The sequence below is a fragment of the Lissotriton vulgaris genome, chromosome 6 (genome assembly GCF_964263255.1).
Source record: "Lissotriton vulgaris chromosome 6, aLisVul1.2, whole genome shotgun sequence".
NCBI lineage: Eukaryota > Metazoa > Chordata > Amphibia > Caudata > Salamandridae > Lissotriton > Lissotriton vulgaris.
Genome location: NC_141694.1, coordinates 181,720,088 through 181,746,376, shown reverse-complemented (window position 1 = coordinate 181,746,376; position 26,289 = coordinate 181,720,088). Strand labels below are relative to the sequence as shown.

The 26,289-nt window shown below is 47.3% G+C and overlaps 1 protein-coding gene across 2 annotated transcripts in view; it reads left to right on the top strand.

Annotated features, from left to right (window-relative positions):
* The window catches only part of LOC147706986 (cytochrome P450 2K1-like), a 636,943-nt gene that overhangs the window by 138,446 nt on the left and 472,208 nt on the right, over positions 1 to 26,289 (top strand). Inside the window, exon 3 of one of the 2 annotated variants that reach the window (XM_086926218.1) lies at positions 16,829 to 16,978. The exons of the other annotated variant lie outside the window; for it this stretch is intronic. Coding sequence (XP_086782344.1) covers positions 16,829 to 16,978 — 150 coding nt within the window. The remainder of the gene's footprint in view (positions 1 to 16,828; positions 16,979 to 26,289) is intronic. 2 annotated transcript variants of the gene reach the window in all.

Here is a 26,289-nt window from a genome sequence, read left to right as displayed (position 1 = left end):
TTAAGCATTAAAATAAAAAAAGCATTGTCCCTTATTTTCAGTCATATGACTTAATTTTGCTTATATATTGTCCAGTCTGGTTGGCTGCACCCTGAAGAGGCATGAAGAGGCAGAAAAAAAATACTTTCCTTTCATTGCGATTGGCAAATGTTTAAGTCTTTTTTACTGCTTTCTTGCTTGCTTCTCTCTGTTTCAATGCTTAATTAAAGCTGCATTGAAATTGGGGTACCCCCATTTGAATCTCTCATGCGAGAGATAGGCCTAGTATTTAACTCACTTCCCATAGGACAACTGAGGACAGAGTTGCTGATAGTGACCAGGAGGCCCTCGGCCCAGCTGTTTCAACCCATGTTTGCCTCCAGGTGTGTCTTGGGAAGGTCCATCGCTTTGGACTTGCAAAGGCTTCAAAAGCAATATCTAATTGTTAAAGTTTTATCCGCGATTTGCAGATGGGATAGTGAGAGTAGTATAACTTGGGCATTTCAGACTTCAAGTATAAACTCATATTGATTCTAACAATAAATTCCTAGATATTTGTCCTCACTGCTTTTTATTTTTTATTTTCCCTCTGCTTGCTTTACTTCCTTGACCTTTCATCATTTGCTTACTTACATTTTTAGTTATTTCTTCACATGTTCGAAGATGAATGAATTGTTTTCAAAACGACCATGTCTTCCATAGCACCAACACCCTGGGCCTCCCATTTCTTAATCACAGTCTTTTCCACTGATGCACATGTTCTTCGGCGAGTTTGGAAACCGCCATACCAACTTTCCCTGCTTCCCTCTAATTAATTAATTAATTAATTGTGTGCTTATATAGCGCAGGACTCACTCCCGAAGGGGTACCTCCGCGCTTCGACCGCTGCGAAACCCTTCCTGGCTTCCCTGAGAGATGGTCCCTTAATGGGTATCTCCAGGGTGAGACCAGGCATCCCCGGCGGTCTGGTGGGGCCGTTAGTGAAGATGAGGCAAGCTAGTGCCCAGAGTTGCCGAGTGTGATCGCTGATCAGAGTGGGCACCGAGGCGAGAGAATTATCGAGTCCGCTGACCCTGGTCCGGAAACCTGCCGCACCGTGAATCGAACCCTGGTCCCAGGCCGTCCTCTGCTCTCGGGTCTGCCGCCTCTAACCAGTGAGCCACACTACTTCACTAGTTAATCTAGTGGTCTTCAAGTGCCGATGATGCTCAAGAAAATCTTTTCCACATATTCATGATTAGCACAGGTCAAAGCTTTTTTAAATATTATTCTTAAAATGTCATTGCAAATTTCAAAAATCTGAAATTTGAATAACAGTTGATTAACAACCATTCTCTGCCAACAACAGCGTCTCAAACCTAATACAGTCCTTCTTCAGACACTCATGGAAATACGTAATAGAACAAACATGATGTAAACACCTATCCTCGGTGACCTTTCTATCTTAATTTTAGGTAATAGATGACTCATTCTGACTAGTAAAAGAACAAGTGGAAGCACAACTTATTACCTCAATTAAAAGTAAATGGTGTACACAATGAAATGTTGCCGTTTCTGTCAACCAAATTGAGCAGTAACATTAACTAATAAACACTGATCCCTTTGCCATTGCCCTGATGAGGACATGTAATTAAATGAATAGCATCAACACAATTGGAGGAAACAAATAAATTAATGAAATTGCAAAATTAAATATCTGAAGTGAATGGGTGGGGCTACTCTTAAGATTTAGAGAAGATTCTTCTATTGATGCATTATTGTTTTTAATAATGTAAAGGTAATTTGGTGAGATGCAAGTAGAACAAGCATTTGCAATGCAATACTTCTCGCATTTACGAGAGTTTGAGCTATTCACACTGTAAATGACAATGCTTTTTTATTTATGTGTTGTTTTTAAACAGATAAATAAAAGACATTGCCATTTACAATGCCAATAGCTTAAACTCTCGCAATGCGAGACCTATAAAGATTTGTTATTTAAAGAATTAGGAGAGAGAGTTTCCTGCCTGCAATAGCCGGCAGGACAAAGCTATATAAGAAAATAATGCTGGCAAGCTATAATTCAAGCCTACTGAGTAGCAGAAAACAGGGTGTGTCCTCATGGGAGGTTACAAAATGAGACAAAGGGGTGCTAAGGAGAGACTACTAAGCCTATTGGCCAATGAAAAGCCACAGTTGAGAGAGGACAATGAAACAAGCCAATGAAAAATATGAGTGGAACGTGGGCGGAGATTCACTCTATACCTGAATACAGCATGACTCGGAGGGCAGATCATGCGCTACCCAGGCTCGACCTAAACAGCCAAACTAAAATAGGACAGTTTTGGCAGGCACATAGCACTTGGATAAACCTTTAAAATATCCACATTGGGCGTGGCCAAGATGGCGGGCTGAGCGGTCGCACTTGCCGAGGGCTCCCGGACCCCTGAATTCATGCATCGCTTGGAACCGCTGATTCCCCCCCCGGATCACGTGGCCACTGGGCCTGGTGCTTGCGGTGGAGGTGTGGAGAGCCTGCTGAGCCTGGTTTGCGCCGTCGGGGACGAGATTTTGGCCGGTGTAGCCCAGGTCGGACCCCGCTGTACGACCCGGGTGAGAGCTGGAAGCCGCGAGTCTCCCGACCCTCGGAGCGCGACGGGGCGACCGGCCTCTGAGGTGTGAAGCCCGCTGTGGTGCATGTGCTGTCGGAGTGGGATTCGGCGACGGCTCCGCGTGCGGCTCGGAGCTGTCCAGCAGCGGCTGTGCGGAGCGGAGCGGAGCGGAGGTGCGGAGCGGTGGCGGAGTCGGCGCCACCTCGCTACGCCAGCCCGTGGCTTAACGAGGCCTGCTGGAGGAGGTCGCCTCGGCTGGTTGTCCGTGCGGAATTGAGGACCGAGTCTCCCGAGGCTGATCTCTCCCTGAAGCAGCGGACCCCGGTGACTGTTGCATTGTGACTTAGCCCCCTGGCCGGATTTCTGGTTCTCGGATCGGAGAAGGGGAGAGGGTCTCCATCTTGGGCATTGTCCCTACGACACTACTGAGCGGCCATTTTGTGGAGTTCGGCCGGGCAGCTCGTCCCTTCTGGTGCTCTTTGCGTGGACCACTCCCGGCTGGCATATAGCTGCTTTCTCTGCTGTTCAGTGAGCCTCAGTGTCCGTTATTGCTCTACAATGTCGAATGCCAGGGGACAGCGGAGAGGCGACCGGACCTTGCCGGAAATGCTGGGACGGGGCGCCCTGCGCAGCGGAGGTGCTCAACCGGCCGCGACCTCCCCGGCACCAACCAGGGGGGCAGAAGGTGGAGAGCCCCCGGTGACGAGGTCCTTTCTCGAGTCCCTGTTTAGCTCCCTGCGGGAAGACTTCCAAGCACTCAAGCATGAAGTGGCCGGGGAGGTCCGCGAAGTGAGAAGAGAGATGGACTCCCTGGGGGATCGGGTGAACACAGTGGAGGAAGCGGGCCACTCCAGGGATGAGGAGATCACCCATCTGCAGCAGGAGGTCCTACGGCTCCGGGAGCAACAGATTGAGCTACAGGCCCACGCCGAGGACCTTGAAAATCGGTCCAGGCGGAACAACATACGGGTCCGCGGAGTGCCGTCTGGTGAGGAGGGTGAAGACGTGACGGCATATCTGGTGGCCCTCTTCCGAGCGATCCTGGGAGAGCCGGAGGACTTTCGGATTCGCATTGACCGGGCACACCGGGTGGGTCGCCCCCGCAGAGCCACGGCGCCCGCTCCGGACATTTTGGCCTTCCTCCCGAACTTTCCTTTGAAGGAGCGAATCCTCCGTGAGGCACGAGGGCAGCAGCCTTTTCGATTCCGGGACCATCCTGTGACACTGTTTCAGGACTTATCCACAGTCACGTTACAGAAGAGGAAATCCTTCAAGATCGCTACGGACTTCCTTCGAGAGCATGAGACGCAGTACTCCTGGGGGCACCCCTTCCGCCTGATTTTCAGGTGGAACGGTGTCTTACATCAACTTCGGTCCCTTCAAGATGTTTGCGCGGTTCTGGGCCTCACTGCAACGGACACGGATACTCCGGCCCCGCGACGGAGGCGCAGCACTCGTAACGGCTGGCAACGAGCTGAGGGGGGGGCCTCTCCCCCGGCGGAGCGCCCGGGCTCGCCTGCAATCCGGGCCGAAATGGCGGCTGCCATCCAGGAGGCCTCCAGAGTGGCGGCGAATGGCGAAGTGGCCTTGACGGCCTGAACTCACTCCGGGGGGAGTCTACTTTAGCTCATTCTTACTGCAGGTGCGGGGTTTCGGGGGGTGGCACGGGAGGAAGGGCGAGTGCTGAAGGTGGTGGCTGGACGTCCACTAGGTTGACTTTCCATGGCCTTGCCCGTTTTGGGCCGGACTGGGACAATGTCTTTTTTGATAAGTTTGAGAAGCGGGGGAAGGGGTCGGGGCGGACGGGCAGCTGTTTTGTTTTTGGGACTTAGAGGGGGGGCCAGCTGCGGGGGGTGGTGTGGATTTGTTGGTGTGGGGGCGGGGGGGGGTTTTGGTCGTGGGGTGTTGGGGTTCGGGGACTGTACTGTGCCAATGGTGGATTCAACGTTGCTCTGTTTTGAGGTCTCGAAGGGTGCCTTCTGTGTTTGCTGACGGGGCTTTGCCTTTTGATATGTGCTCCCTGAACTCTCTCTTTGATGGCTCTTAAGGTGCTTACTCTCAATGTGAAAGGGCTGCATAATCCGGTTAAGCGGCGGGCAGTGTTATCCCTGCTGGAAAACTCACAAGCGGATATCTGCCTGTTGCAAGAGACCCACTTGCTGGCTAAGGACTGCTCGCGGATGCGAACCCCCAAGTTCCCCACACAGCTATTCTCCTCTAGCACTTCCAAGACGGCAGGGGTGGCCATTTTGTTTTCTAGAAGGTTCAGGGGCGAGGTTGTGAGCAAGGTGGCGGAGCAGAAAGGAAGACTCCTGGTATATAGAATAAAGGTGGGGGGCTTAGCACTGACTGTGGGCTCCGTTTATTGCCCCAATGATCACCAGGACCAATTCTTACACAGGGCCTTGGACGACGTTGCATTCACCTCTGATAGGCACATAGTGTTGGGGGATGATCTGAATCTGGTTTTTGACGCGGCGCTGGATAGGTCTGTGCAGCGGCGCCAACAGTTGGGTGAGCTTTCGGGCTCGATTCGAACTCGACTTGCGGAGCTGGACCTGCATGACATGTGGCGCTGCCTCCACCCCACCACCCGCGCATACTCTTATTTCTCACACGCCCATAGATCTTATGCGCGCTTAGACCACCTTCTAGTGTCAGGCCCGCTGCTCCTTTTGGCTTCGAATGCAGACATGGGGGTCCTTTCTCTTTCTGACCACGCTCCAGTTGAGGGCGCTTTCGCTCTTCCGCCGGTGGCTCGGTCGAGGGGGGTTTGGAGGCTCCGAGATACGCTTTTGCATAGGCGGTCGGTGGTGGATCAGATCAGGGCGGCCATTTTGGCTTTTCAGACCGTGAACGATAATGGGGATACCTCCCGCGCGACACAGTGGGCGGCCCTTAAGGCCGTGCTCCGAGGCGAATTTATCGCGATTTCCGCTGCCGAGAATAGGGACCGGCAACTTAAGAGAGATGAGCTCACCCAGCAGGTGAGGGAGCTGGAGCAGGTTCATCACAGGACAGGGGCCCCCAGGGTGTGGAGGCAGCTGAAGGCGGCGCGGAAGCTTTTGGCAGCCCTAGACACGGATCGGGCGGAGTACGCGGTGCTCCGCCTGAAGCACAAATATTACACAGGGGGCGATCGGTGTGGGCGGCTCCTGGCTAACAAACTCAGGGTGCAGCACCAGCAGCACCGAGTGAAGGAACTGCTGGACCCGGCCGGAGGCAGAGTCACGACCGACGAACACATAGCGGATGTTTTCCGCGGCTTTTATGCGGACCTTTACTCCGGGGAGCCCCCTTCGGCCCAGGCTGAGGGGGACCACCTGGACTCGGTTCCGCTCCCGTCGCTGTCACAGGATCAGGCTCAGTATCTGGAGCGTGACATACGTATCGAGGAGGTGGTCACGGCGATATCCCGGCTCAAACTGGGCAAGGCCCCGGGTCCGGATGGCTTCATCCCGCTGTTTTACAAAACCTTCTGCCAGGAACTGGCACCTCTGCTGACTCGCCTCTTTAACTCCTTCGCAGAACCGGGAGCCATCCCCTCCGAATTTCTCCAGGCCACGGTCTCCGTGATCCCTAAGCCGGGCAAGGATAGGACCGCCTGTGGGTCCTATCGTCCCATCTCGCTGCTGAACACCGATTTGAAGGTGTTCACCAGTATCTTAGCTGCACGCCTGGCGTTGCATCTTCCCGGCATGGTTGACTCGGACCAAGCAGGCTTCGTGCCCGGTAGGCAAACGGTAGATAATACGAAGAGGGTGACACACATTCTCGAGAAGGCTTCTAGGATCCCTGGAGAGAGGATGCTCCTGTCCATAGACGCGGAGAAAGCTTTTGACAGGGTGCACTGGCCCTACCTTGAGAAAGTCCTGAGCAAATTTGGGATAGGGGAGAAGTTTCGTCACCTGATCTTTAACTGCTACCGGTTCCCATCTGCGGTGGTCCGGGTGAACGGCGGCAGCTCTCGACCCTTCCCCATTGAACGGGGCACGAGACAGGGATGCCCGCTCTCCCCTTTGCTCTTTGCCTTGTACATGGAGCCATTTGCCCAGAGGGTTAGGCAGAACCCTGACATTATCGGTGTGCAGATGGGCGGGTTTCGCCACGCGATTAGCCTGTACGCGGACGATGTCATTCTGACGCTGGATGACCCGCGGAGATCGCTACCGGCCTGTGTGGAGGAACTGAATTTATTCGCTGACGTGGCGGGCTTTAAAGTGAACCTGGGTAAGTCGGCCGCCCTGGACATCTCGCTTTCTGCTGCCACTAGAGTGGAACTGCAGAGGCTTTACCCTCTGAGCTGGTCCAAGGACCGGATCCCGTATTTGGGGATCCTGCTGGCGCCCTCCCTCCCGGAGATGGTTAAGGCCAATTACGCAGCTCTAGGCACGAAAATCAAGGAGGAACTGGGCCGGTGGGATAGGGGCACGCTGTCGCTGCTGGGTAGGGTGGCCGCAGTGAAGATGACCCTTCTGCCTCAGGTGCTCTACCTCTTCAGAGCATTACCGCTCCACCCTCCTGCGGGGTGGCTCGCGGAGACTCAGACTGCCATTGCGCGATTCGTGTGGCAGGGCCGAAGGCCGAGGATCAAGAGGGGCATCGCTATGCTCTCACCGGAATCCGGAGGGCTGGGGATACGGGATTTACGGAAATATTTTCAGGCCGCTCAGCTCCGATACCTCGTGGAATGGAGCCGGTGGGAATCGGATAAACACTGGTTGTTCCAAGATCAGGCGGTGGCGGGTAGGACGCTGCAGGAAGTACCATTCTTGAGGCGAGCCCATCGGCCCCCCAATCTTTACGCGTCTTTGGTGACGCGGGTCCCGCTCCAGACGTGGGACTCGGTGGCTGCCAGATGCGAGCTGACTACCTTCCCCTCTCCCTTCACGCCGCTCATTGGCAACCCGGACTTCGGCCCGGGGCTGGAACAGGGAGCCTATGAGCGCTGGCGGGTGGCCCGCTGCTGCACTCTGTACCACTTGTACTCCCCCGAGGGAGTTGTCTCCTTCCAGGACTTGCAGAGGGATTATGGCCTCCCCGAGACGGAACGCATGCGGTACATGCAGGCGCGCCATTGGGCATTACAACCCCAAGTGCGCGACGCGGCACACAGGGAAATCACGGAGTATGAGCGTTGGTTAATTACTCGCACGTCGGACGCCAAACTGATCTCGGACCTGTATAGAATGCTGCAGCCCCCCTCCTTTCACATTCACAACCCTGGTCGGGAACGATGGGAGCGAGAGCTTGGGCGCGAGCTGAGTCATAAAGAATGGGACCACATCTCCTACCGCGCGCGCCACTCGGCCTACCACACGGGTCTTACAGAGACCTTTACTAAAATCTCGACCTACTGGTACCGCACTCCGGAGAAACTGCACGAGATGGACAGGGCAATACCAGGGACGTGCTGGCGCAACTGTGGCAACACTGGTACACTAACACACATACTATGGGATTGCCCCCTGCTGGCTCCGTACTGGGAAGAGGTCCTGAGCGAGGTGGACAAATGCTTTGGGATAGAATTGCCTAGGTTCCCGGCCTATGTCCTGTTGGGGTTGCCGAATGGGTTGATGTATCCCCTTAGGTCCAAGAGGGGTAGACAGATCGCAATTGCGCTAGGATCAGCGGTGCAGAATATTCTCATACACTGGCGCACTACAACACTTCCCTCTGTAGTTGGTTGGCTGCACAGATTATGGCATGTTCTTGGAATGGAAAAGATGTCCTTAGTAGCTCTGGGGGACACTGATACCTTTGAGGAATTGTGGGAGCCCTTTCACAGCCTGTTATGTTCCGAGTTTCGAGAGATTACCTGCCCTAGATATCTTCGGTTGTTGAGGCTGACGCCGCCGCCGGACCCGCCTGCCTGAGTGGGTGGGGTTGGTGTAGCATAGTAGAGATTCATGGAGAGTTCACAGTGGCGGAGACTGTAGATGCTGGCACAGTACAGGGGGTGGGTCGGGGTATGGTAGTTGGGGGTTTAGTTTGGTTAGGTAGGTTTTTTGGAGCGGGGTTGCTTCTCCTCCCTTCACCCCCCCCCCCCTTTTTTTTTTTTTTTTTTTTTTTTTTTCTTTCTCTTCCCCATTCGTTCTTTCTTTTGTTCCTTCCCTCCTGATTTTTTTTTTGTATCCTCTCCCCTCCCCTCCCTTACCCCCCTCCCCCCCTCCCCTCCCCTCGTTGTCTGTCCGTGCCCACAGGTGCTGAAGCTATGCTCCCGAGTCGGACGGAGCCTCTTACAAAATTGTAACTGTATTGTTGTATTGGCTGTATGATGCGCACTGGTGCGCGGATCTTGTGGGTCACTTGTTTCCTGCCCCTTTGTGTCCTATCCCACCCTGCTTCAATAAAATACTTTAAACCTAAAATATCCACATTGTCATTGACGCATAGGCCTTTTGTCCGCTCTAGTCACCACAAGCCAACACCCAACCCATCACATAAAAGGGGTACTGGCTGTCCCTGCCCCATCATCAAACTGGGAGAGACTGAGGTTAGGTGCCACAGGAGTGAGGAGCCAATGCATTTGTTGCCAGAACCCCGAGACTGGTTTGAATTACCGGTGGTTCACATAAAATGTTCTAAAAAGAATAATTAATAAGAGACACTATGAGAAATGGACATTTGTGTGAAAAAGTAGGGAGACAGGACAGTAACTAAAAGAGAAGCACATAGAAAAACCGAAAGTCAGTGTAGAGCGACTGGGGGGAATCACTATCAGAAGAGAAAAAAAGAAAAACAGGAATGTGGAAATGGATGACAAACTAAAAGGAGAATTCGGTTTAAAAGAAAGGGTGTGACATGTATTGCCTCTTTCTATTGAAAGTAGAATTCAAGCAAATTATTCAAACCAATGTCCATTTCAATGCAAATACACATTTTCAAAGCATTAGTATTTGAACAATTGGGTTCGAGGTAGGTGTAATTAAGACTGAATAATTTGAACCAATTTTATAAAATCCTTTTTTCTCCATACCCCATGAGAAATTGCTCTCATTATAATTCCTGCAGGTCTGTGAAGACTATAGATTGGGGCATGTTGCTTCTTAGTAGTGTATTTTATGTTTGTGTGTGGTGTCCTCCGTGGGGCCAGGTATGCTTACCACAGGATGGGGATCTGTTTTATTTTCTTCCTGTAGTTTTACCAGCTTGTCTGGAAGGGTCTGGGAGAATTGACATTCAACTGGAGCCAGTTCTGGTCCCTGCTGGAGGACAGAGGTTACAGACCTCTTTTACTGATGTTGGCACTTCTGCCTGCAGTCCTGCTAAGCAATGAGATTACCCTTCTTATATAGTGTAATTCCTCAGATGCACATTCTCTGGGTACCTGTCGCTGGTCCTTTTGTCTCGCTTTTGGCTTTATTTGGATATATTACAGAGACCCCTCGCTGGAAGTCTGTATCATCTTACCAGGGGTATATTTTCCAGTGACTAGGCGGTGCCATCTCCCTTCTTATGTGGAGAAAGTCCCAGAAGAAGTGCTACTCTTTGATTTTTCAAAATTCAGGCAACATGGATATTGCATACTTTTTTGACTGAACTCAGAACTGACCCATCAAGACCAGTTCCTTGTATTGGCCTGGATCTCTAGAGAGGCTCTGCTGAATCCGCTGAGAGCAGAGGCCTACAAGTTGACCTTAGGAAGCTGCTGTATCTAACACAAACTGTCAAAGCAAAGATGGCTTACCTTATTAACCTTCTGGCTTTGCCAATGGTTTTGGTCGATGCTGTGTAGCACAGGCTAAAAGCAAAAGGCATCAGCAAAAAGGAAATTAAATAAAGACATGCTGATGTTGCTGGGCAATTTATTGGCACAGGCCTATGTGATGATTCGTGCCTTTTTTTATTTACAGATGGTGTTTGCCAATTCAATCAGTAAATAAAACAAATAAATGTTCTGTTGCACAAAATAAATAAAATAATTTGAAGGACCACAACTCTGTGAGAGGTGAGAGGAAACAAAGTAATGGGTACGGGAGGTAACAGGAAGTGGTTAAGTTAACAAACAAAGCAGCAGAGGCAGGAGTGAGCAAAACAGAGTGCGTGAGAAGAAGCATGCAAGCAAGACAGAGAGCAGCATAGGAGGCAGAGAGAAAAAATGGGTGGTTATTTGGGAAGGGGAGTAGCACACGCATACTTTCTCAGTAGTTCCATAAAAGTGAGCAGGGGAAGGATGCAAGTGAGCCAATCAAAAACATAGTAAATAGGCTAAGCTCCAGGGGTGGGACAAACACAAGAAGAGGAAGGCAGTCCTTCAGTTAGGAAGCAAGCAAATGAGTGAGAAAACCAACTAGTGGTAAGCAATTTGTGGGTTGTAAGCTAACAGTAAGTTTTTGGTAAGCCCCAAATAAGGTATTTTTACAACCCGATAGTTTGCATTGCCTGTTAGGCCAAACCTAAAAATGCTGGGGAAAAGCATTGGAATCTAGATGCAGGTTCTTTGAGGTAAGTATGACAACATTCCACTCATTGTCCAGTTTTTATTTTGGTGTAGAGGAGGGGGTTCTCGGTGGATGGTGGTGACTGCAGTGAAAAATTGTGAACACCAACAAAATCATAACTGTGATTATTCATAAACGTATCCAGCGGCTTATCGCACTTGTGAAAGCTGTAAACAACAACTCATTTTCCATGTGGCAAAACAACGCCAGAATTTTCACGGGGATAATAAAAAATACGTCAATGCACATTTCTGCAGTTCTCATTTCCGTGGACTGTTGGTACTTCTGATGACCTGCAGGTTTCACTAGTGGAGTGTAGGCTAGTGTAGATTTACGAGATCTGTACCTTGGCATTCAGTAAATTCCAAAAAGAGGAGACAATCTACAAAGATATCTGAAAAGTACCCATTCCATTGTGTCAGTGAAACGGTTGCTGAGTTTTTGTAGCTTTTTAGAGCCTCGTAATTATACTTAGGGTACTTCAGAGTAACCAGTGAAGTGAGAATGTTTGCATACTTGCTTTTTTTTCTCTTATGATAACAAAAAGTCATAAAAAGAAAAATTCCCGCCCTCAGGTTGGAAATCTTCAGGACCAGGTCCAGATTTCAGGAAGGAAGGTATGTCCCACCTCCTCCCCGAAATCGGGGAGCACTGGAGCTGCCATCAGTCAGTTATTCGGATAGGAGGGGCAGGGAATGCTCAGAGAGAAGCGCTCGGTTGCTGATATAAACCAAATGCCATTCTTGATATTTCAGCAACGCTCCCTCACCGCTGATGCTGGGCCAGATCAATGTTTCGTCTCCCAGCCCCTCTAAAATCTAGCTGATCCCACTCCTTCTCATGACCAGGTCATTAGGCACCTTCCCAGCAGCCTTCGAACTGAGAGCCATAAAATCGAAAGTCATAGCATGGAGAAACATGCAGGCGTGCGCGTACAAAATAAAATATAAATGTTAAAAGAGACCAAGATATGGGGTAGCAATGAGCAGGGACAGAGAGGACATGAGCTATAATCGACTGCACGCAAGGCCAGCAGTAGAAAATAAGAAGATAAAGGCACGCACTCAGTGTGGGCATCCCTGTTTGCTCCTGCGGCAATACTCCATGGGAGTGAACTTGCCACATAAGGTGGGACATGCACCCACCAGTAGCCATTTGCAAGCTACGATTTTTAAAGGACACAAACGAAAGCCAATACAAAGTGTGGGAGTAGTCAGACCCCACAAAGTACAGACAACAAATCGCTTACTGGGCAAGCACTGTTTAGGCTTGACCTAACAAATTGTCCAATACACTACATATTTCAGTTCTATAAGGTGTTTGATTGAATGAATGTGTATATTAGGATTTAGTGAAAAAGCACAAGGAACATATTGACATACATAACGTCTTTAGAGAGTTTTCATCTAAGGGCCTGACAAATGTGACAGATATCCCTTCCTCCTAATTACAACTGCAATATATCCTATTGCACTTTAATTAGGTGGACAGGATATTCAACACATTTGTGACTGTGTAACCCATCCACCAAACACTAAATCAGGCCCTAATCCTGTAATCAGTATGAATTGTAGATAGATTTCCCTGAAAAAGTAAGTAATTATGCCTAGATTAGATCATCTAATTCAAAGCACTTTAGCACTTTCCCATGATATTTCTTCATGATCTCAAAATGTCCTATAGATTGCTTGCTTGCTTAGTTATTTAATGTCCAGCCTATGCCCATTCACTGTGTAGAGGAAATTGCTCCTTCCATTGCATTTGTTTCAGATGCACCTTGGGTTACCTTAATTTTATTTATGTATTTATTCATATTAAAAGTTTAATAAAGTGCAAACATGACCCTTGCATGTATCAAGGCACTTTACAACTGTTTAGAGAGCAGAGGCAAATAACATCAGTGATATCAAAGTCGATAATACTACAGGATAAAGCAGCATCCAGATTAGGGAATGTACAAAACAATGTTTGGACCGCAATGACAGCAGTAGTCAAGGGTATAAGTGACGTGTCAGGAAAGGTACAAATTGAGGAGATCCATATATCTAGCGCAGAAATGTGTTCAGAAGTAGTACTTTAACTTCTTTCTTGGAAGATGCAGTTGAGGGATTTAGTCTGATTCCAGAGGGCAAGGCATTCTAAATTCTTTGGCTAATATGAGAGAAAGCTTGGTTGTAACTTTTCTGTTTGAGGAATCTCTGAGTTTTCAGAAGTAAGTTGTTAGAGCTTCTGGAGGATCTGCCACAGCCAGAAAGTTTGGGATCCTGAGAAAGGTATCGTAGGGTATCAAAGCGTAGGGCTTTATGGATCATTCAGGCAATCTTTAGCTAAATTCTTGCTTCATAAGGTAGCCAGTTCAGGGACTTTAAATCGGGGGGGATGTGGGTTGTTCTGTGATGAGCCTTTCAGCAGAGTTGAGAGAGGCCCTTAGAGGTGCTGTTTTGATCTGGGCAAGCCTCAAAAGGTTGCATTTCCATAGTCCAACCTGGGAATCAAAAGGGCTTTGCAGACGTAAAGTCATTGGGAGGTGTTTTAATTTCCTTAAAATGTTGGAGGTTTTCTCCTTTGGTGGCAGCACTGATGTGCTTCTGCGTGTTAAAGTTCTTGTTGAGAGTTGCTCCCAGTGATCTCGCTGAATGTTCAATTTGTTGGAAGCTGTTGAGGGCTTTTAGTTGTTTCAACCAATCTTCAATGACAGGAGACAAGCTTGGTGGGACAATAAAGAGGAATTCATTTTTTTTAGTATTAAGTTTGAGGTGGTTGCATGACAGCCAATTTTGTGTTTTCTGCAGAGTTAAGCTGAAGGCACTGAAGTCTTCAGGGGAGAAGACTTTCAGGTAAAGTTGGAAGGCGGGTGGATTGCCCCCGCCAGGCTGGCGGTGGCTACCGCCAGCCTGCCGGGGGCCATATGCCTGACTTCCTAATGGGCCCCTAAGTGTTTAAGAATTTTTATTGTTAATTGTGGTAATTAAGTTGTTATTAATTATTTATTAATTGGTTGTTCATTATTAATAATTAATTGGTATATATGTTAATTGTGTATTTTTTTTAGGAGCAGGTTGTAGGTTTATAGGGGAGTAGGGTGGGAAGAATTTTAAAGTAATTAATTAATTTATATTTTGTAATAGTTCATATTTATGTAATTAATATTTCATATTGTTAATTGTGGTGAATAATGTATTCTTCTTTACTTATTGGTTTTTAATAATTAATATTTAATTATTAATTATGTTATTTGTGTTATTTTTTTAAGAGTGGGTTGTGAGTTGACAGGGAGGTAGGCAGAGAACTAATTTAATTCTAATATATTGTTTTTTAGTGTTATTTGTGTGAATTAATTTATTATTGATTGTTTTTAAATTGTGTGTTAATTATTAATAATTAATTATCTTAATTGTGTTAAGTTTTACAACATTGATGGTGTTATACATAGGGGAATATGGTGGCAGGTAAATTATTCAGAATTAACTAATTGTTTGTTAATTAATGTTAATAATTTTTCTGGAGTGGTAATAGCACATTTTCACCTCCAATATCCAACACTTTCCCTACTGTTGCACTCATTCGAGTGGGAATAGTACATTTTACCCCTATGCTATCCAACACTTTCCCTTCTTTTGTATTTGTTGGAGTGGGTATAGTAATTTTATCCCCACCACTATCCAACACTTTCCCTAGTGTTGCACTTTCTGGAGTGGGAATAGTAATTGTAATGCCTCCGCTATCCAACACTTTTCCTACCTTTGTAATCTCTGGAGTGGGAATAGTAAAATATTCCCCTCCGCTATCCAATACTTTCCCTACTGTTTTACCTGCTGGAGTGGGAATAGTAAATTATTCCCCTCCGCTACACAACACTTTCCCTACGTTTGCACACTCTGGAGTGGGGATGGTCATTTTTACCACTACGCTATCCAACACTTTCCTTACTGTTGCACTCCCTGGAGTGGAAATTGTACACAATTCCCCTCCGCTATCCAACACTTTCCCTACTTTTGCACTGTCTGGATCGGAAATAGTAAGTTTTACCCCTACACTATCAACACGTTCCCTACTGTTGAACTTCCTGGAGTGGGAATAGTAATTTTATCCCCTCCGCTGTCCAACATTTTCACTACTGTTTAAGTTAATGAAGTGCCAAATGAAATTGTGAAAAATATATATATTACAATATTTTAATTTAATATGTATATATTTACTTATATTTTTAGTTTACTGGTGTATATACATAAATATATGTATTTATACTTTTTAATATGTTTTAATATGTTAGAATTTATTAAAATCATTATTTATTAGTTATATTAAGTTAATATATGTATATAATATATTTGATATGTATGTAGGTTTAATGTATTTTTACATTATATTTATTACTTATCATTTTAAAATAATTCTAATAATTCTAACTATCTTTTTTAAATATATGTATTCTTTGCATTATTTTACACTATTTAAAAAAAAATATGATATTTTGAACAATGATATTTTTAACAGCGATAGTTTTTTATCGATATTTTTGTACTTTCCAGTATGAAGATAGGACGTCGATATTTTGCACACCAATATTTTTGTCCCGTTATTTTTGTAGCTCGTCATTTTTGCTGTCGAGATTTTGTCAGTGATCCATTTCAGACCATGAAAGATCTTTAATAAATCATACCAGACACGTACATGTTCTACTCAATATGTTTCCAAGCACGTTTTGTACTCCAACCATTCCATCATTTAATTTAACTGGGATAGTTTAGTCCAACAGCCCATGGCTATTCAAAGCATCTGGAAGTTTTGAGAGAATAGTTAAGCTTCAGAACATGTGAAATCAGGATTATCAAAATTTTAGATTATTTCAAATAAATCACTATTTATTGGTATTTTAATTTTTTCCCACTTAGGTCATAATTGGTCGAATGCTAACAAAAATAAATCCTAAACATTTTAGGAGGCCAATTCAAATTGACAGGATGGGACATTTGTTCTTGAGATTAGTGCCCTAAAAAGAGCAGGCCTTAAAACCTTACCTTTTCTTGTTCGTCTCTCCGGGACCTACAGTCTCACTAAGGCAGTCCTGTCGGCAGCATCTCAACCCAGACTGTAAAAAAAATGTTTTCTAGAGGCAAATAGACATCTAAGAACGGGGGGCAGGGAGAAAGAGTCACGTGTGAGTGTGTGTGTCTGTGTTCACATGTGTGTGTCTGCCTTTCTGTCATGAGCAAGCACTATGGAGGGTTGCATGAGTTTTGTGGTCCAGGTTACAAAGGGTGCACTGGTGCACCTTTTCACCAATATGTGCACTGCCTAACAAGTATACAAACATTTTCTCTGATTAGTCAGTTCAAAATTGCCTTTTGTAACAGTAGATTGATACAAATTCCGTTCAAATTTTGGGGTACTATTGGAGGAATAGGTGAATCTTATCTAATCACACCAACTACTTTCCACTGAAATGCCAAGGCACATCTGAAAGAAGACATCCCACTTTGTGTCAAGAAGACAATGGTGCACGTAGAAGAAGGTATAAATGTTCAAAAGGCTCAATTTTAGTTTTCAGAGTTTTATGGTGATATATGCAAATAGGGTAATTACGTCCAGAGTGTCCTATGACACATAGGATTATATATAATTCAGTATTTCTATAAATATGAAGGCTGAGATGCAGCAGCAAGGAATGCATATATTTTTAATGTACTGTAATGATATACATTTTTAAAGTATGATCACTTTGTGCCACTCACATTCTTGTATTTGCATGAATGAATCATATTGAATGAAAACTAAGCTTTAAGAAGTTGTTATCATTTCAATTCTATATAGGAATAATTTTATCACACGGGGAGAACTGGAAGGTGATGAGAAGATTTACAATAGCAACTTTACGCGACTTAGGCATGGGCAAATCGACAATAGAAGACAAAATTATTGAAGAATGTGGCTATTTGATCCAACATTTTGAATCATACAAAGGTAAATATCTTTATTTGATGGCAACCAAACAAAAAACTGCTAACCTGCACAAATTACTTGCACACGTAAATGTTTCAGTCATATTCTGAGTTTGTAAACATTCCCAAATTTCTTGTTAATTACTTTATAGATTTTCATGAGCACTGCAGCCAGCAGAGGACTCAAAAAACATTGGGCCCCATTAGGATGGCGGGCGGATCGCCCCGCAGGGCCGTCGGTAGCCGCCGTCGGCCCGCCGGGGACGATCCGCCCGCCATATTACTATGGCTGGGGGTCCGCGGTGGACGGAAAGACCGTCCGCCGCTTTTCCGCCCGGTTGACTTGGGTTCCATATGGTGGCGGTGTCTGTTAGACCACACCAGCCATATTTGGAAGTGGGCTGGAACATGCTTTTCCGTGGTGGCAATGCCTCAACGGAAATGCATGCGGAGTCTGCTTGCGGGGGCCCGTTGTGGGCCCCCAGGGACTCTGGGGGTGTGGGGGGTGCAGGGTTTTACCTATGGTACCCCCCTGCAGTTCCATGCACAACATGACAGGCACAGCGCGGTGACTTGAAGGGTCTGTGTTCTACAGAGATATATCATATTAAGTGTGGCTTTATAACCAATGACTGGCCCCCTAATAGCAGATTTGAATCTTTCCCAAACCATAAAATTGAAGGTCGTGCTGCAATTTATTTGAAAAAAATTCCTTTATAAAGCCCCTCATGTCCTCCAACCTGATCTGATCTCATTTACTAAAATGCCAACTTGTTCTCGTTTTTGACAGCAGATCCAGTACCACTTGGAGGGAAACTATTGAATGATCATAGAATGAGTTTTCCACAATCTCCACAGAGGCCCATTTTATTTTACTAGTCATAAGTAAAACATCTAAATGAGAGGCTGATCTAAATCTATGCAAATGGCATGTATATTGTGAGTATTAAGGGTGATCCAACCACTGAGCCGACTAATTCTGTTTGCTTCAGCTGTTTGTGGCCTTGCTTGAGGTGTCCTTACTTAAATCTTGTATACAATTAAAGTCTCCTCTACCTTCATAGCCAAATTATAGATTATTTACAATAACCGTGGCTCACCTGACATGGGGCCATATTAATTCAAAAAGTTGACCACCATTTCCTTAACTTGAGTCTTCACCCAAATCCTCCAATCATTGGTGTCCCTCACTATTTCCTTCATATGCCACTCTGCTGATTTAGAAAAAAAGTTGCAACACCCTTCATTGCCACCACTCATGAGGAAAAATATGGTAACAAAAACCTTCCTGGTAGCCGTACCTTTGGAGCATTACTCTTAAAGTGCATTGTATGTAGATACATTACATCAGGGTTAAATAAAGAGAGCGATTTCAGCAATGCACCATGTTTAAATATATTCCCAAACCTATTGACATTCATATGATAACCTTAAAATATTGCAACTTTCAAGTTTTTAACCACCACATCTCCTCATATCTAAATCTAAAACATTTATGTTTCACCAGCTGCTTTCTATTCATGGTCACATTTAAACTATTCATCCTCTCTTTTATCCTGCTATTTTCAACTGGCCGCACACCCCCACCTTCACACCCACCTTTCTCACCAACCAGCCCGAGACCCCTTAAGTTCCCCACTCTCCCTGGCAATGGCAGACCCACGTGCACCATTGATAGCTTCGCTCCATGGACCTGGCTACATGCCATGGTTGGCTTCCAGGTCAGAGGTGAGCCACCACTCGGATGTGAGCACTTTAAAAGAGCATCTCTCCGTATCTGCTCTCTTTCATGACCTTGCAAGAGTGCAGCGTGGCTTGAGGTGGTGCATTCTGCCACTTTGCCTTCTAACGGTATTCAGATAATTAAGCAGAAATGTCCCACTAGGTTGAAACGCCAAGAGAAAGACACGGCATGTGGAATCAATCGGCAGAAGTTAGCATGGAGAGAGTGACCATGTTTCTCACAGTGGGTCAGTGAGGTGTATATTGCACAGGCTGTGTAGCATGCTTGACACTACCCAGGTAGGGGTCACTGGGCAGGCTCTCTTCTACTGCATCTTTTTATGTGCCTCATGAGCCAGAGGGACGCTGGAAGTACCGACGGACAGAGCGGTGCTTCAATTACCTGAGCTGTTTGCCAGGTGAGGTGAGGCAGTACTCTCCTGCACAATATGCTGGGAGAATGATCCTTCACTAATACCCAGGTGATACCTTTTCCTTTTTTATATTTCCTTTACACAACATTAGCAGTAGCGACACAGGTCCTGAAGAATGCAGTGGATACCAGTGTGATCCGTAATTCCTGCTGAAACATGTCGACCAACCTGTTGGTAGCTATTAGTTAAAACTACCATTTTCGCTCTTTTTAAGTCTTAGAGACTCTGAGGTCTCCAATAAATAAGTACTTTCCTCAGAGCCATCTAATTTTAAATATCACTACCTTGCACCTTTGCACTATTTCACTTTTCCTCGCACTGCTTTTCAGTAGCCCCCTGCGACCCAGATATATCATCACTGGTTCCCATGTTGTCATTCATGACTAAACTCTTTTCCTATCCTTCATGGTTCGAAGGAACCCACATGATGAAAAGGGCGCCCAGGAAGAGCTACTGATGGGTATTTTTCAAAAACTATGAATGATGTACCCTGTCTAGTGAACTAGTATCTCTAGTTCCATCACATAGTCGTCCCTTGTGAATTCCATACCTTTGACCCTCCACTATTATTTGTATTGTGATTTGCATATGGCCATGTATGAACTGGGGTGGTGTGGAGTGCAAAAAACGATGTATTTATGCCCAGATCTCTGTACTGGGGTGAATGTATGACATTGTTCCGCATTCTGTCCATCAACTGTTGTTTTTGCATTTGTCATCGCGAGTGGGACGGGTATGCTCAGAAGTGAGTCCTGAGCTCTCCACACCACTGGAGTCATGCTATTCTGGCTGATGAGGGCTGATAGCCAGAAACCAGTCCTAGGATGCTTGATTACGGTCCAGGGAAGAAATGGGTTGAGAGTTCGGGCTGGACTGTTCCCATGAGGCACAGGGTCAAGGATGATTTGCATATGGCCATGTCTGAACCGGGGTGGTGTGGAGTGCAAAAAAACGATAAATTTAGGCCCAGATCTCTGCACTGGGGTGAATGTATGACAGTGTTCTGCATTCTGTCCATCAACTGTTGTTTTTGCATTTGTCACCTCAAGTGGGATGGGTATGCTCAGACGTGAGTCCCGTGCTCTCCACACCACTAGAGTCAAGCTATCCTGGCTGATGATGGCTGAAAGCCAGAAACCGGTCCAAGGATGCTTGATTCCGGTCCAGGGAAGACATGGCTTGGCAGTTCGGGCTGGACTGTTCCCATGAGGCACAGGGTCAAGGTTGATTTGCATATGGCCATGTCTGAACTGGGGTGGTGTGGAGTGCAAAAAAACAATGGATTTAGACCCAGATGTCTGTACTGGGGTGAATGTATGACATTGTTCTGCATTCTGTTCATCAACTGTTGTTTTTGCATTTGTCATCCCGAGTGGGACGGGTATGCTCAGAAGTGAGTCCTGTGTTCTCCACACCACTGGAGTCAAGCTATCCTGGCTGATGGCGGCTGATAGCCAGAAACCGGTCCTAGGATGCTTGATTCCAGTCCAGGGAAGACATGGAATGGCAGTTCGGGCTGGACTGTTCCCATGAGGCACAGGGTCAAGGCTAATTTGCATATGGCCATGTCTGAACTGGGGTGGAGTGGAGTGCAAAAAAACAATGGATTTAGAGCCAGATCTATATACTGGGGTGAATGTATGACATTGTTCTGCATTCTGTCCATCAACTGTTGTTTTGGCATTTGTCACCCCGAGTGGGACGGGTATGCTCAGACGTGAGTCCCGTGTTCTCCACACCACTGGAGTCAAGCTATCCTGGCTGATGGCGGCTGATAGCCAGAAACCGGTCCTAGGATGCTTGATTCCGGTCCAGGGAAGACATGAAATGGCAGTTCGGGCTAGACTGTTCCCATGAGGCACAGGGTCAAGGCTAATTTGCATATGGCCATGTCTGAACTGGGGTGGAGTGGAGTGGAGTGCAAAAAAACAATGGATTTAGACCCAGATCTCTATACTGGGGTGAATGTATGACATTGTTCTGCATTCTGTCCATCAACTGTTGTTTTGGCATTTGTCACCCCGAGTGGGACGGGTATGCTCAGACGTGAGTCCTGTGCTCTCCACACCACTGGAGTCAAGCTATCCTGGCTGATTACGGCTGATAGCCAGAAACCGGTCCTAGGATGCTTGATTCCGGTCCAAGGAAGACATGGCTTTGCAGTTCGGGCTGGACTGTTCCAATAAGTTACAAGGTCAAGGCTGATTTGCATATGGCCATGTCTGAACTGGGGTGGTGTGGACAACAATAAAAAGATGGATTTAGGCCCAGATCTCTTTGGGCTGAATGTATGACATTGTTCTGCATTTTGTCCATCAACTGTTGTTTTTGCATTTGTCACCCCGAGTGGGACGGGTATGCTCAGACGGAAGTGCTGTGCTCTCCACACCACTGGAGTCAAGCTATCCTGGCTGATGGCGGCTGATAGCCAGAAACGGGACCGAGGATGCTTGATTCCGGTCCAGGGAAGACATGGCTTGGCAGTTCGGGCTGGACTGTTCCCATGAGGCATAGGGTCAAGGCCGATTTGCATATGGCCATGTCTTAACTGGGGTGGTGTGGAGAAACAATTGCATTTGTCACCCCGAGTGGGACAGGTATTCTCAGACGTGAGCCCCATGCTCTCAACACCACTGGAGTCAAGCTATCCTGGCTGATGGCCGCTGATAGCCAGAAACCAGTCCGAGGATGCTTGATTCCGGTCCAGGGAAGACATGGCTTGGCAGTTCGGGCTGGACTGTTCCCATGAGGCATAGGGTCAAGACTGATTTGCATATGGCCATGTATGAACTGGGGTGGTGTGGAGTGCAAAAAAACAATGGATTTAGGACCAGATCTCCTTACTGAATAAATGTATGACATTGTTCTGCATTCTGTCCATCAACTGTTGTTTTTGCATTTGTCAACTAGTGTGGGACGGGTATGCTCAGACGTGAGTCCCGTGCTCTCCACAGCACTGGAGTCAAGCTATCCTGGCTGATGACAGCTGATAGCCAGAAACCGGTCCTAGGATGCTTGATTCCGGTCCAGGGAAGACATGGCTTGGCAGTTCGGGCTGGACCGTTTGCATGAGGCACAGGGTCAAGGCTGATTTGCATATAGCCATGTCTGTACTGGGTTGGTGTGGAGTGCAAAAAAACTATGGATTTAGACCCAGATCTCTGCATTGGGGTGAATGTATGACATTGTTCTGCATTCTGTCCATCAACTGTTGTTTTTGCATTTGTCACCCCGAGTGGGACGGGTATGCTTCGACGTGAGTCCCGTGCTCTCCACACCACTGGAGTGAAGCTATCCTGGCTGATGACGGCTGATAGCCAGACACCGGTCCTAGGGTGCTTGATTACGGGCCAGGGAAGACATGGCTTGGCAGTTTGGGCCGGACTGTTCCCATGAGGCACAGGGTCTAGGCTGATTTGCATATGGCCAAGTCTGAACTGGGTTGGTGTGGAGCGCAAAAAAACAATAGATTTAGACCCAGATCTCTGTACTGGGGTGAATGTATGACATTGTTCTGCATTCTGTCCTTCAACTGTGGTTTTTGCATTTGTCACCTCTAGTGGGACTGGTATGCTTGCTCAGACGAAAGTCCCGTGCTCTCCACACCACTGGAGTCAAGCTATCCAGGCTGATGGCGGCGGATAGCCAGAAACCGGTCCTAGGATGCTTGATTCCGGTCCAGGGAAGACAGGGCTTGGCAGTGCGGGCTGGAGTGTTCCCATGAGGCACAGGGTCTAGGCTGATTTGCATATGGCCAAGTCTGAACTGGGTTGGTGTGGAGCGCAAAAAAACAATAGATTTAGACCCAGATCTCTGTACTGGGGTGAATGTATGACATTGTTCTGCATTCTGTCCTTCAACTGTGGTTTTTGCATTTGTCACCTCTAGTGGGACTGGTATGCTTGCTCAGATGAAAGTCCCGTGCTCTCCACACCACTGGAGTCAAGCTATCCAGGCTGATGGCGGCGGATAGCCAGAAACCGGTCCTAGGATGCTTGATTCCGGTCCAGGGAAGACAGGGCTTGGCAGTGCGGGCTGGAGTGTTCCCATGAGGCACAGGGTCAAGGCTGATTTGCGTATGGCCATGTCATGTCTGAACTGGGGTGGTGTGGAGTGCAAAAAAACAATGGATTTAGACCCAGATCTCTGTACTGGGGTGAATGTATGACATTGTTCTGCATTCTGTCCATCAACTGTTGTTTTTTCATTTGTCACCCCGAGTGGGACGGGTATGCTCAGACGTGAGTCCCATGGTCTCCACACCACTGGAGTCAAGCTATCCTGGCTGATGACGGCTGATAGCAAGAAACCAGTCCTAGGATGCTATATTCCGGTCCAGGGATGATATGGATTGGCAGTTTGGGTTGGACTGTTCCCATGAGGCACAGGGTCAAGGCTGATTAGCATACGGCCATGTCTGAACAGGCATGGTGTTGAGTGCAAAAAAACAGTAGATGTAGACCCCGATCTCTGTACTGGGGTGAATGTATGACATTGTTTTGCATTCTGTCCATCAACTATCATTTTTGCATTTGTCACCCCGAGTGGGACATGTATGTTTAGACGTGAGTCCCGTGCTCTCCACACCACTGGAGTCAAGCTATCCTGGCTGTTGATGCTAATAGCCAGAAACCGGTCCTAGGATGCTTGATTCCGGTCCAGGGAAGACATGGCTTGGCAGTTCGGCTGGACCGTTCGCATGAGGCACAGGGTCAAGGCTGATTTGCATATGTCTGAACTGGGGTGGTGTAGAGTACAAAAAAAGTATGAATTTAGACCCAGATCTCTGTACTGGGGTGAATGTATGACATTGTTCTGCATTCTGTCCATCAACTGTTGTTTTTGCATTTGTCACCCCGAGTGGGACGGGTATGCTCAGACGTGAGTCCCGTGCTCTCCACACCACTGGAGTCAAGCTATCCTGGCTGATGACGGTTGATAGCCAGTCGCCGGTCCTAGGATGCTTGATTCTGATCCAGGGAAGACAGGGCTTGGCAGTGCTGGCTGGACTGTTCCCATGAGGCACATGGTCAAGGCTGATTTGCATATGCCATGTCTGAACTGGGGTGGTGTGGAGTGCAAAAAAACTATGGATTTAGACCCAGATCTCTGTACTGGGGAGAATGTATGACATTGCTCTGCATTCTGTCCATCAACTGTTGTTTTTGCATTTGTCACCTCGAGTGGGATGCATATGCTCAGACGTGAGTCCCCGTCCTCTCCACACCACTGGAGTCAAGCTATCCTGGCTGATGACGGCTGATAGCTAGAAACTGGTCCTAGGATGCTTGATTCCGGTCCAGGGAAGACATGGCTTGGCAGTTCGGGCTGGACTGTTCCCATGACGCACAGGGTCAAGGCTGATTTGCATATGGCCATGTCTGAACTGGGGTGGTGTGGAGTGTAAAAAAACAATAGATTTAGACCAAGATCTCTGTACTGGGGTGAATGTATGACATTGTTCTGCATTCTGTCCATCAACTGTTGTTTTTGCATTTGTTACCCGGAGTGGGACGGGTATGCTTAGACGTGAGTCCCGTGCTCTCCACACCAGTGGAGTCAAGCTATCTTGGCTGATGTTAGCTGATAGCCACAAACCGGTCCTAGGATGCTTGATTCCGGTCCAGGGAAGACATGGCTTGGCAGTTCGGGTTGGACCGTTTGCATGAGGCACAGGGTCAAGGCTGATATGCGTATGGCCATGTCTGAACTGGGTTGGTGTGGAGAACAAAAAAAGGATGGATTTAGGCCCAGATCTCTGTACTGGTGTGAATGTATGACATTGTTCTGCATTCTGTCCATCAACTGTTGTTTTTGCATTTGTCACCTCGAGTGGGACGGTTATGCTCAGACGTGAGTCCCGTGCTCTCCACACCACTGGAGTCAAGCTATTCTGGCTGATGATGGCTAATGGCCAGAAACCGGTCCTAGGATGCTTGATTCCGGTCCAGGGAAGACATGGCTTGGCAGTTCGGGTTGGACCGTTTGCATGAGGCACAGGGTCAAGGCTGATTTGCATATGGAAACACGCCGGAAACAAGCATCGATCCTACCCCTTCTTAAAAAACCGAACCTAGATGTGGTCGATTTGAATAACTATCGGCCCATCGCCAGGTTACCTTTACCTGCCAAAGTTATAGAGGGTTTAATAAACACTCAGCTGAGCGCATTTCTAGGGAAAGTACGATGTCTGGGTCCATCTCAGCATGTATTCCGGCCAGGGCATAGTACAGAATCAGCTCTGATAAAATCTGCCGAAGATACAATACAAGTGATGGATGCAGGGGGAAGAGCCGCCCTGATCATGTTGGACCTGTCCGCAGCCTTCAACACGGTCCACCACATGCTGCTGGTGGACCGGTTGGGGGCCTGCGGAATTCAGGGAAAGGCCCTTAAGATCTTGCAGGCCTTCCTGTCCAGCAGGACTCAGGTGGTAGCTCTGGGAAACTATGAATCGGCCCCTTTTGTACTCCCTTGTGGAGTCCCTCAAGGTTCGTCCTTGAGTCAAACTCTTTTTAATGTGTACGTCTCCACCCTGGCACCAGTTATAAGATCTTTCGGCTTCAACGTAACATCATATGCAGACGACACACAGATTGTAGTGTCGCTGCTACAGGGTGGATTAGAGAACACAGCTGACAGGTTTAGGGACTGCATGTGTGAGATCAGTAACTGGATGGCAGAAAACTGTCTCAAACTGAATTCAGCTAAGACTGAAGTCCTGCTATTCGGGGCCAAAGAGAACTTCTGGTCCCCAAGATGGTGTACCGAGGAAATGGGGACACCCCCCTCTCCAGTTACTAAGGTCAAAAACCTGGGGGTGCAGATGGACGACACTCTCTCCTTCTGGCCCCAAGTCAACGCCCTGTCTTCATCCATCCACTATGTCCTTAAAACCATACGAAAAGTGCTCCCTTTTATCCCTGACGAACACAGAAAAACTGTTGTAACAGGATTGGCAATGTCCCGCTTAGACTACTGTAACAGCCTGCTCCTAAATGCTCAACAGAGGCTGTTGAACAAGCTTCAAATCCTACAGAATGCGGCTGCCCGCTTGATCACGGGTACTTCCAAATTCTCTTCGATAGCACAAGATCTGGTAAAGCTACACTGGCTGCCAGTGCGGAAAAGAATAGCGTTTAAGAATCTTTGTGTAGTTTTTAAAGCACTGAATGGT